Source organism: Watersipora subatra, chromosome 10 (genome assembly GCF_963576615.1).
Source record: "Watersipora subatra chromosome 10, tzWatSuba1.1, whole genome shotgun sequence".
In the NCBI taxonomy this organism is placed as follows: domain Eukaryota; kingdom Metazoa; phylum Bryozoa; class Gymnolaemata; order Cheilostomatida; family Watersiporidae; genus Watersipora; species Watersipora subatra.
This window is the reverse complement of record NC_088717.1, coordinates 33,099,834-33,111,752: the sequence shown is the minus strand read 5'-3', so window position 1 is coordinate 33,111,752 and position 11,919 is coordinate 33,099,834. Positions and strand designations below refer to the sequence as shown.

General features: G+C 36.2%; 1 protein-coding gene across 1 annotated transcript; it reads right to left on the bottom strand.

The window, feature by feature from the left end:
* Positions 1 to 1,324: 1,324 nt before the first annotated feature.
* Positions 1,325 to 10,084, bottom strand: LOC137406983 (RNA-binding protein 25-like). The gene is made up of 3 exons (XM_068093583.1): positions 10,050 to 10,084; positions 9,735 to 9,926; positions 1,325 to 2,780 (listed from the first exon to the last, which is right to left on the bottom strand). Exons 1-3 carry the CDS (start codon positions 10,082 to 10,084, stop codon positions 1,325 to 1,327), a joined length of 1,683 nt encoding a protein of 560 aa, XP_067949684.1.
* Positions 10,085 to 11,919: the final 1,835 nt, after the last annotated feature.

The following is an 11,919-nucleotide window of genomic DNA, read 5'->3' as shown; positions in this document are numbered from 1 at the left end:
TCAAGGACGACAAAACCTCAGTCATTAGCCACGGTCTGTTGGCATACACGGCTTGTTGGAGAATTATTTTTTTCTTTTATGAGTCATCTGGTTTTGAGCACAAGCCGCGCGGCTTGAACGTGAGAACTTACGGTAAAAAGACGGGCCAGAACATTATCAGAAAAGATTGTAGGCTTCTAGCATGAATTACTTGTACATGTATATACCATAGTACAATTATTTTTCATGCAAACACAATTATTGGGCTTCAACAGTTAACAATTTTTGCATGTTAGTGCGGTTGAGCCAAAGGTCAAGGGTCAAGTTGAATTTTTTACACATGATTATAACAAAGTGTGTTCTGTGCATAAACTAACAGAGTATGAATTGATTTCAAAGTCGTCATAAAAACTACAAGGAGGTAATGATAAAAACTCTGGTAGCTCTTTTATGATTATTATTATTATTATTGACACTGGATTTTGTTGTAAATAATAATTGAACAGAGCGAACACTTGTAAAAACTTAAAAAATTAATAGTTGCATAATTTATGTATAACTTCTGCCTTAATATGTTTTGTGAAGATAACAAGAAATCAGCTCTGGGTAGCTCTTTTGGAGAAAGCTGTAGCCAAAACGTGTGGCAATTTTGCTGCAATGGAGAGATATACCATTTGTGATGGCATAAGAATGCTAACGGGAGGCCCTGTTGAGACTTTCATCCAAGGTAGGTTCTTGGCCGTTCAACCCCTAATTAGTGTTTCAAAAGATGAGTTTTTGCTTCTTGGAAATTCCTTGGGAGCGTACGCTTTGTAAAAGGTATTGTACATTCATACTTCGACGTACGACCTTAATGCATTCTGGGACTCATAGGTCTATTTTTTTATATCTTTAAACGCTATTTCCTGTATAATAATAGTGAAATATAGATTAATCTGTTCCCAAACTATGAAGATCACCTAAAATAAGATATTGCAATCTACAAACATGTTAATTGTTGTAATTCACTACCTATGCTCACAAAATAACAAATACATGTTTCGTGGCTATGAGCTGCAGTAAAATGTAGCATTACTATGTACAGTACTGTATAGAGTTCTTACCTTTGAAACAACCAGTTGCTTACGGCACTGTGAGAACCACTTGGCAGCAACACTTTTGGTACACTAGACTTTTAGGATGCTACATAACGTATATTGGAAATTGGAATTTAACTTAAATGAGTTGAGCTTACTAAACACATATTTAAAGCTAAGTTTTAACTTTTAACTGAACTTAGCTCGAATATTGTCTTCACTTCAATTTTCTTATTATTTTTTGCTCCCACTTTTTGCTTTTCTCTACATTAACTTTCAGTAGACCTTTCAGTAGACCTTTCAGTAGACCTTTCAGTAAACCTTTCAGTTAACCTTTCAGTAGACCTTTCAGTAGACCTTTCAGTAGACTTTTCAGTAAACCTTTCAATAAACCTTTCAATAAACCTTTCAGTAAACCTTTCAGTAGACCTTTCAGTAGACCTTTCAGTAGACCTTTCAGTAAACTTTTCAGTAGACTTTTCAGTAGACTTTTCAGTAGACCTTTTCGTAGACCTTTCAGTAGATCTTTCAGTAGACCTTTCAGTAAACCTTCCAGTAAACCTTTCAGTAAACTTTTCAGTAGACCTTTCAGTAGACCTTTCAGTAGGCCTTTCAGTAGACCTTTCAATGGACCTTTCAGTAGACCTTTCAGTAAACCTTTCAGTAAACCTTTCAGTAGACTTTTCAGTAGACCTTTCAGTAGACCTTTCAGTAAACCTTTCAGTAGGCCTTTCAGTAGACCTTTCAATGGACCTTTCAGTAGACCTTTCAGTAAACCTTTCAGTAAACCTTTCAGTAGACCTTTCAGTAAACCTTTCAGTAAACCTTTCAGTAGACCTTTCAGTAAACCTTTCAGTAAACCTTTCAGTAAACCTTTCAGTAGACCTTTCAGTAGACCTTTCAGTAAACCTTTCAGTAAACCTTTCAGTAGACCTTTCAGTAGACCTTTCAGTAGACCTTTCAGTAGGCCTTTCAGTAGACCTTTCAATGGACCTTTCAGTAGACCTTTCAGTAAACCTTTCAGTAAACCTTTCAGTAGACCTTTCAGTAAACCTTTCAGTAGACCTTTCAGTAAACCTTTCAGTAGACCTTTCAGTAGACCTTTCAGTAAACCTTTCAGTAAACCTTTCAGTAAACCTTTTAGTAAACCTTTCAGTAGACCTTTCAGTAGGCCTTTCAGTAGACCTTTCAATGGACCTTTCAGTAGACCTTTCAGTAAACCTTTCAGTAAACCTTTCAGTAGACCTTTCAGTAAACCTTTCAGTAAACCTTTCAGTAGACCTTTCAGTAAACCTTTCAGTAGACCTTTCAGTAAACCTTTCAGTAGACCTTTCAGTAGACCTTTCAGTAAACCTTTCAGTAAACCTTTCAGTAGACCTTTCAGTAGACCTTTCAGTAGACCTTTCAGTAGACCTTTCAGTAGACCTTTCAGTAGACCTTTCAGTAGACCTTTCAGTAGGCCTTTCAGTAGACCTTTCAATGGACCTTTCAGTAGACCTTTCAGTAGACCTTTCAGTAAACCTTTCAGTAAACCTTTCAGTAGACTTTTCAGTAGACCTTTCAGTAGACCTTTCAGTGGACCTTTCAGTAGACCTTTCAGTAGACCTTTCAGTAAACCTTTTAGTAAACCTTTCAGTAAACCTTTCAGTAGACCTTTCAGTAGACCTTTCAGTAGACTTTTCAGTAGGCCTTTTAAAAATAACTTTCAATTTTTTACCAGCTGAGCTGATAAAAAAGACCAAGCGATGCCATTCTCAAAAGCAGTCTTGTGTTTACTTTTGTTTAATGTTTTTTAATTATTATACATGTATTTGCTTGCAAATTTCTTTTGCCTCACCGCTGGTACACACTCTGTATTTAGTTATCTAAGATGTCCAATAGTTTTAGTTGCAGTCTAGATTAGCTAGCAAGCAGCTCCAGTGCAATTCTCATCAACTCCACTCCACAGACGTAAAAAGGGCCCAAAACATACTCTTCATACCTACTATCTCTAGAATCATGTTTACAATTTTCTTCTACAAATTATATAATTCATTTGCAAAATTTGGCACTCAATATGTTTATTTTTTTAAATCTGCGGTTTTTAGGTATAGCAATGTCTGACAACAATGGGTAATTCATGCTTGTCTCTCCATGTCTCTCAACTTGACTTACTCTGAGGTAGGATGTAAATTGTTGGTTGCATGACGGTGTGCGCTTTAGCGGACACAGTGATAATTTGTTTGTGATATTTGGTTGACGAAACTAATGATGAATAAAAAATGCTTAGGTTTAATTAGAGGTTTAATTATTCTGAAAGAAAAACACGAGTTTAGGATACAAATGACTCAAATATTTTGCTCGGGCAGTATTGTTGTTTCTCTACTAGCTAATTCTTTTCTGCTGGCCTAGAGCAACATAATTCAGACTACTGAGTGAGCGATAATTCACCATTCAAAGTAGCTATTTGAGTTAAAAGAACTAGACTATAGCACATCACTCGAAAGATCTTCCATACACAGGCCCATCTTTATAAGTCAATCAAACCCTTATTTCTGACAGCCTTAGTGTCTTTTATCCAAGTTCTTTCCTCATCTACTACACCTGTAGTCTCGCAGCTGTTCTCTATCCCATAATAAATTCATATTAGTTCATACTGTATATTTATATCTGCATAGTTTATATAATGAATTGTCTTCATCCCTTCAGAGTGTCTCTGCTTTTCTGTCTTCTGCACTCAGTCACTAAATGAAGTAGGTTTTTCCTTTGCTCATTGCTTATTTATTATTAACTTTCGTTGTTATTTATGATGCTGATGCTGCTAGGTTTATGACCACACAATTGACAGGTTTTCACTTATGCTTTTGGAGACTTATGATGCTGATGCTGCTAGGTTTATGACCACACAATTGACAGGTTTTCACTTATGCTTTTGGAGACTTATGATGCTGATGCTGCTAGGTTTATGACCACACAATTGACAGGTTTTCACTTATGCTCTTGGAGACTTATGATGCTGATGCTGCTAGGTTTATGACCACACAATTGACAGGTTTTCACTTATGCTTTTGGAGACTTATCCAAAGTTTCTACCCAAATATTTCATATTTATCTTTCTGGAGCAGAAGTGTGGAAATGTATCTTGAGAAAGAATTTCTCTTTTTTTTCGTCTTGTTTCTTTTATATCTATATTTACAGTTTTCTTTTCTGTCCATTTGTACATTTGATTTCTTTATCTGTTCTATCAATTTTTCTCTATATATCTTTATCTTTCTATCTCGCTTCATCTGTATTTCTGTCTATCTTTGTATCTTTCTATCTACCTCACCACTTCTCTCCACCATAACAATTGCTTGCAATATATCTATACCCATCATTCAATTCTATCCCATTATTGGTTTAGCAATGCCACTAAACTCTTATCTCCTAGATTTTTGGTCAAATTATTGTAATATTACTATTATTATTACTATTATCACTGCTAATATTACGATTATCATCGCCAATATTACTATTATCACTGCTAATATTACTATCATCATCGCTAATATTACTATTATCATTGCTAATATTACTATTACCACTGCTAATATTACTATTATCATCACTAATATTACTATTATCATCACTAATATTACTATTATCACTGCTAATATTACTATTATTACTGCTAATATTACTATTATCATCACTAATATTACTATTATCATCGCTAATACTACTATTATCAATGCTAATATTACTATTATCATCATTAATGGTACTATTATCATCACTAATATTACTATTATCATCGCTAATATTACTATTATCACCGCTAACATTGTTATCAATAACCTTACCGCCACCAAATCTACTAAACCTACTTTAAGAGTCTCTGATCAAGGACTTCATGGTTACAATGACTAAACCTTTAAATTTTGTCCTCCAGCCAAAAATATACCGCTAAAAATTGTAGTGTGCTGGTGGAAAAGCCCCCATTGAAAGCTCTCTCATTGACAAAACTTAGTACTCAAACATTGCACTGGGAGAATCATAATACAGTGCTTAAACAGCAGTATACAAAACCTCAAAATGAGTTGAATTGAGTGATGATTATAAATTAACTTTCATAAAAAAATTAGGAATACTTATTTTTTGAAAAAAAACCTGTGTATTGCTTAGGCAAAGTTCTTTAGTTTAGTTGATAGCTAGCCAAAGAATTATGCCAAACTTGGCTGTTTTTTCTTGCCTGCATTCCCAAATTTTATGCTCCACGAGCTTTACGTGGGCTACTATAACATAAAAGTATACGAGTAGAATTATGGGGGATCTGCAATAGGTAGGTAGCTTATACATATTTTTTTCATCCCGTTATTTATGTGTGTTCAATTTTTATTCCAAGTTAAATGTATTAATTTATAGTCATAAACAAGTGCCCAACAAATAAAACAGACGACATAAAATATAAGTATTTTGAAAACTTATTCCTAAGCAATCCCAATTTGCATTTTCTATTCACAGTGCTTCATGCAATGTAGAGCTGTTTTATTTTATTAAAAAGTAATCAAGCCTGAGAACCTCTTTGCAGCTGCAGACATTAGGGGACTCATAAGTTATTTAGCAAATTGCACAAGGACGACCATAGACAACTAATTCTTTCTAAACAATTGTCAGGTACACGGCCTCCATCAAGAACCGAACAGTCACAGATGTTTCATCGAGTTCGGAATGCCCTTTGCCAGGGTTTGACTTTGGGCTGTGCAACCAAAGAAGATGAGGCATACAGGGAGATGTATAATAGTGTCAACCTGTCTATAGAGCATGCTTATACTATCATAGGCACAGGAAAAGTCCTTCATAATGAGTAGGTATAGAAAAGCGGAAATGGTTGCTTTCTATATTATCATTTGATGCAATGATATGCTAGGCAGAGCTTATTTAAAGTTCATTTGAAGACGTGAGATGCTGCTTACGCTGTCAGTTTGGCTTAGTGTAAGCACTCCTATTATTAGAAAGAAATGTTTCCGTGAATAGAGGGGCTAGCTAAGGACGTGTTTTTAATATTTTGTGCTGCCCCAAAACGGTTTTGGCAAAATGTAGCAGCTCAGAGTTGAATCACAACACAAAGTCTAATTTATTTAGTTTTGCTTCCCGTTGTTTAGGCTTAGTTTCCTTGCATCTTTGAGTTTGTATTTTAGTTTGAAAGCTAAAATAAGCTAGTGTTCAGAAGCAGAAAAACTAATAATTTGTTCTTGGATCATTTGTAGTATTCCAGTATTTAATTTATAGTGTGTGCAAGTATCAGAGGCGCTTATGCAGCACATAGAGTGAGACTCGAGATCAGTATTAACATGAACAAAATTTTGGTTAGCAAACAACGCTGTCTTAGATTTTTCTCCAGTTTTTACAACTGCAATAAAAATAAACCTTTTTGATATAGCAGTGTTTGTGAGACTAGCTAACCTTTGCAAAGCGCATCACATGCATGAGAGCTGCATTCAACTATGAGAGCTGCAGTCAACTATGAGAGCTGCAGTCAACTATGAGAGCTGCAGTCGACTATGAGAGCTGCAGTCAACTATGAGAGCTGCAGTCAACTATGAGAGCTGCATTCAACTGTGAGAGCTGCAGTCAACTATGAGAGCTGCAGTCAACTATGAGAGCTGCAGTCAACTATGAGAGCTGCAGTCAACTGTGAGAGCTGCAGTCAACTATGAGAGCTGCAGTCAACTATGAGAGCTGCAGTCAACTGTGAGAGCTGCAGTCTCAACTAGTATTTAAAAAAGTGGTGAGATACTGCGTAAGCCAAAGCTGATCCTTTATTCACAAAAGCTATAAAACATGAAAACAAAGATAGAGCAATCCATGTAAAGAACTATGCAGAGTAGCTACACCATCCAATAGGGCTATCACCAACCACAACTAAGCTTGAGTGTAGATTGCTAAGCATACAGACCTTTTAGTAGATTCAAGAAAATAGAACAAACTTTGTTAGATTTTCTAGAAAATAGATAAACTACCCATAATAAAGCACCAAGGAGAGTGATATTCTTTCTATAGATACTGACACATACCACCCCGTTCATACGGTGGTAACTACTTAAATCTTTGCACTGTACTATGTTTTGATCTAGTAGAGTGCAACATTCAACAAAGTGCAAAGGTTTGCTATCATTAAAAAATGAGATATACTGTGGCAAGTTCAGACAATTGCTGTTTGCGCCACTAACTTACTAACAACTTTGAGCAGAATGGTGAGCTCTCACGTCAAGCTGTAAGCTGCCGAGCTCAAGCAGACTAGAAAACATAGTTCATACTGTTGTGCACTGGCGGAGTTGCAATGTGCAGGGAGATGTCTACATTTCGTTTTGTATTTTTTTATGTAAACACTTTGTAGTAATCCGTTTTGTGTAAAGGTTCAGGATAGCAGGCTAATAAGTGCAAATGTTTTGAGCTGTTATTATTTACTTATTATGGTTTTTCAACCAAATTTATGCATTCTATAAATAATTTTTTTAAATATGATAACTGTTTATTCTGTTCCAGTTTTCAAGTTTGAAATCGAGTAAAAACATTTTAATGTTTTAAGCTTGATCAATAGTTTTTTTAGTGTACTTGTTTATAAATGACTTTATGGTTGCTGATTTGTGAGAAGCTGATTTTTAAAATACGCGATGCAGTACAATAGTAAAACACTACTGATTTTAGGCTTTTCCTCATAAGGAACGTCTGGGGCCACACGGCTTGGAATGGAGATTGGAGCGAAAGGTCACCACTTTGGAGAACTGTGAGAGACTCTGATATACCTGCAGAGGGTAAAGGAAATGCACGTAATGGAATCTTCTGGATTTCTATCGAAGATTTTGTTAGGTAGTAAACAAAATAACAGCTGATAAGGCAAAATTTGAAAACTATGCTCTTTTACTATATAAAAATTATCTATGTATATTATATATTATTACCTATATATCTATTATCTTTCATCATGAAGTTTGACTGAAAAAAAATTTATTGTGTATGATATTGTCCAAATCGTATTTCAGCCGAAATAATTTGTTAAAATATCAATTGTCAATTTTAACTTGAAATAGCTATCATAGACTCAAAGTTGAATTCTTCACAATGTCATATCACGCTAATTAATTCTACCAACTTAGCCTGTCTTGACAAACTGTTGTTTTGGCGAAGTTGTTCCCTGGCGAGCTAAGCGAGCAAAACAACCGCTTGTCAAAATACGCACTGTACCTGATGCATTAGCTGCACTGAAAGGGAGTTTTTCTCTTCCGTCTATGCAGTTTGGCTGCGATGTTATGTCAGTCGCTCCATTGGTAATCCCAACGGATTTAGCCCAAAAATTTATATAGAAAAATAAGATAAAAGCGTTTAACCAAAGACCAGTCTCTGCGGTAAACTTTAGTAAAAATTAAGAACTTCGGCAACAAAAGCAACTAAATATGTCGTTGCTTGTGGCTCTGTCCGTTTTATTTGTATTTTTGTATCAGTCAGTTTTATTTGTTCTTATTGATTTTATATTTGATGTATTCGATTTTTAAGTTTTACTAAAGTTTACCGCAAAGACTGGTCTTCGGTTAAACGTCTTTATCTTATTTTTTCTACATAAATTTTTTGGCTACATTCGTCATGATTACCAATGGAGCGATCGACATAGCATCGCAGCCAAACTGCATAGTCAGAAGAGAACAACTCCTTTTCAGTGCAGCTTATGCATCAGGTGCAGTGCATCTTGTGACAAGCTGTTGTTTTGCTCGTTTCGCTTGCCAGGAGACAACTCTGCAAAACAACAGTTTGTCAAGACAGGCTATTACCAACTTCATTTAATGTAGGTCAAGTTTACTAGATAAAAATTAGTAGGGTTTTTAGGCATAGCTGTGTATGCAAAATGCAAAGTTATTATATAAGCAGCTATGAGAGATGTCCAAAAATATCTGCGATATTTGTATTCTACATACTCTCAGAATAATATAATTTAAGTTGCAATAAATGTTTGTCATAAGGTCATACTTGTGTTGATATTTCCTGGCCTTAAAATGGAAAGGTGGAAAAATAGGCAAGGTTAGACTATTTTTGCGTTAATAATTCATTTATATTTTTAATTTTGTGCCATAATTGTATATTAGTGTCTTTCGAAAAACCAAAACATCTTTCTACTCGCTTTGGCATGCATATAGATTAGCTTGAACATGGTTAACTTTGAAAAGCTTGTGGATACATTTTAATAAAAGTATGGACACTGTATTAATATCAAAATGTTTCAGATACTTTCAAGTGCTGATCATAGGTACTGCTAGACCTAATTATTATGAGTACTCAGAACCCAGCAAGTTCTTGCAAATCGGAGACAAACAATGGCAGGTTTTAGAGCTAGAAGTTTTGCAAAACAGCAGAGTTGAACTTAGCCTCCTCGCTGATCAAGGGTAGGTGAACTGAGTCCTATCCCGCTTTGTGTGATCAGGTTAGACCCCTTGCTAATTCAAGATATGTATGACATTCCTGTGTCATTTGGGTTGCCTGTCTTTTGGCAGTTTTTTGAATGATGAACCTGCATTACACATTTCCCATTACATGACTTCTGTTAGATAAAATCAAGGAAAGGTAGACATGTTAGTCAGATTGGGAATTGTGGGTACCTACAGCGCCATCAGACATTATTAGACGACTTCACGGTGTACGAGACATGTGCTGGTAGTAATGACTCACGGTGTACAAGACATGTGCTGGTAGCGATGACTCACGGTGTACAAGACATGTGCTGGTAGTGATGACTCACGGTGTATGAGACATGTGCTGGTAGTGATGAGTTGCAGTGTACGAGACATGTGCTGGTAGTGATGACTCACGGTGTACGAGACATGTGTTGGTAGTGATGACTCACGGTGTACGAGACATGTGCTGGTAGCGATGACTCACGGTGTATGAGACATGTGCTGGTAGCGATGACTCACGGTGTACGAGACATGTGCTGGTAGTGATGAGTCACGGTGTACGAGACATGTGCTGGTAGTGATGACTCACGGTGTACGAGACATGTGCTGGTAGTGATGAGTCATGGTGTACGAGACATGTGCTGGTAGCGATGACTCACGGTGTACGAGACATGTGCTGGTAGCGATGAGTCACGGTGTATGAGACATGTGTTGGTAGCGATGACTCACGGTGTATGAGACATGTGCTGGTAGTGATGACTCACGGTGTACGAGACATGTGCTGGTAGTGATGACTCACGATGTACAAGACATGTGCTGGTAGCGATGACTCACGGTGTACGAGACATGTGCTGGTAGCGATGACTCACGGTGTACGAGACATGTGCTGGTAGTGATGACTCACGGTGTACGAGACATGTGCTGGTAGCGATGACTCACGGTGTACGAGACAAGTGCTGGTAGTGATGAGTTGCAGCCTTATTTTAGCTAGAAACCACCACAAACCATGTACCATTAGATGCAGGATTTTTTAACAATTAATATGGAGGAAGTTTTTAATGATCAGCATTTAGCAATTAGTTTTTTTAATGGAAAATGTACACAACTGACTTTAAACAAAAATTGGATAATAACCCATTAAGTTGCTTATCATAGCCTCAAATAATTGCGTCTGTGATACTAATACAGTATAATGTGATCAACACTTGTGATGATTGGTGGCCTTGAGAAAGGACATTAAGGCGTGTAGAGTGGCTGGATTGTCATTAAATTTTAGAAGACTAGCTTTTGTTATTGATGACAGTTTGACAGTGTGTCGTTATGCTGCCGACCAGCTTTTCAATTCTCCTGCTGCCAGCATGTAGTGCCATTATCTTACTACCTTCTCTATTAGTGTTCTTTTGTTTTTTCCACTCATTTTTATAACAGACAAAATAGGAAATGAGAGCTGTCCAATCTCTGCTGCATGAAACAAACTATGAGTCATTTTAAGACATTGAACAGTTTCATTGATGTTTATATAGATGTCTATCAATAGAGTTACAAACGTTGCAGAAAATCGATAGCGAGTTTATTTCGCAAGTAATAAATTTTGATAATAAAAATAGTTTATTGTGACAATAGTTTGTCAAATTAGGCAAAGCTAAAGTCGGAGTATAGTGACTTGTACCAGTTGGTTCTCTTTAACAGATCAGAAATTTACATCTACACTCTAGCATTAGGAGTAATTGCAGCTGAGCTGTCAGAGACTTCAGTCAAATGTGAAGTGAGCTCAGTTACCCACAAGTCATCTCAACTAATATTTGAGATGACATGTAGCATCATCACTAGGACTGACTTCTTGAAAGAAGTCAATAAGCATTCTAACAATTTAGTAATTTTTGGCTGAGAAAATGGCCTTGAAAGTTTGATTTAAATGTTGAGCATCGAGATGCTTCTAAGAAGTTGAAAGCTTTAAAAGTTGACTTGCAACAATTTAAAATTCACATTACAGCTATTTGATATGAAAAGATTCACCATACCATACTCTGTTGTGTTGTAGGTGCAAAATAGGTGGAAAGGTGATTACGAGCTCTTAAAAACTCAAAAACGAACAGAAAATCGCAGCCACACGAGACCGCCGTAGTTTTGATTCTCTTTCCAAAACGGCTCAAATATGATGTAGTTGTGAAAAATTGTTTCTGTTTACACTTTCATGCAACTTTATTCGTCGAAATATTTTCACAAATATGCTTCACGCATTCAATAAAACCATGTCTATTGTTCTTACGCGTCTGTTTTATCGTCATCGTAATGCTGTCACTTTTAGCAGTGATACCCTATAACTTACCGTAAAAAATCGTTTAATTTTTTAGCCTTATCTTGAAGGAGTACATATCATTGTCTGATAATCATGACGAGCCTGTTGGTCACCTGTGATAATTGAAAATTGGTGCAGAAACTATTTGCGAAGTATTGGG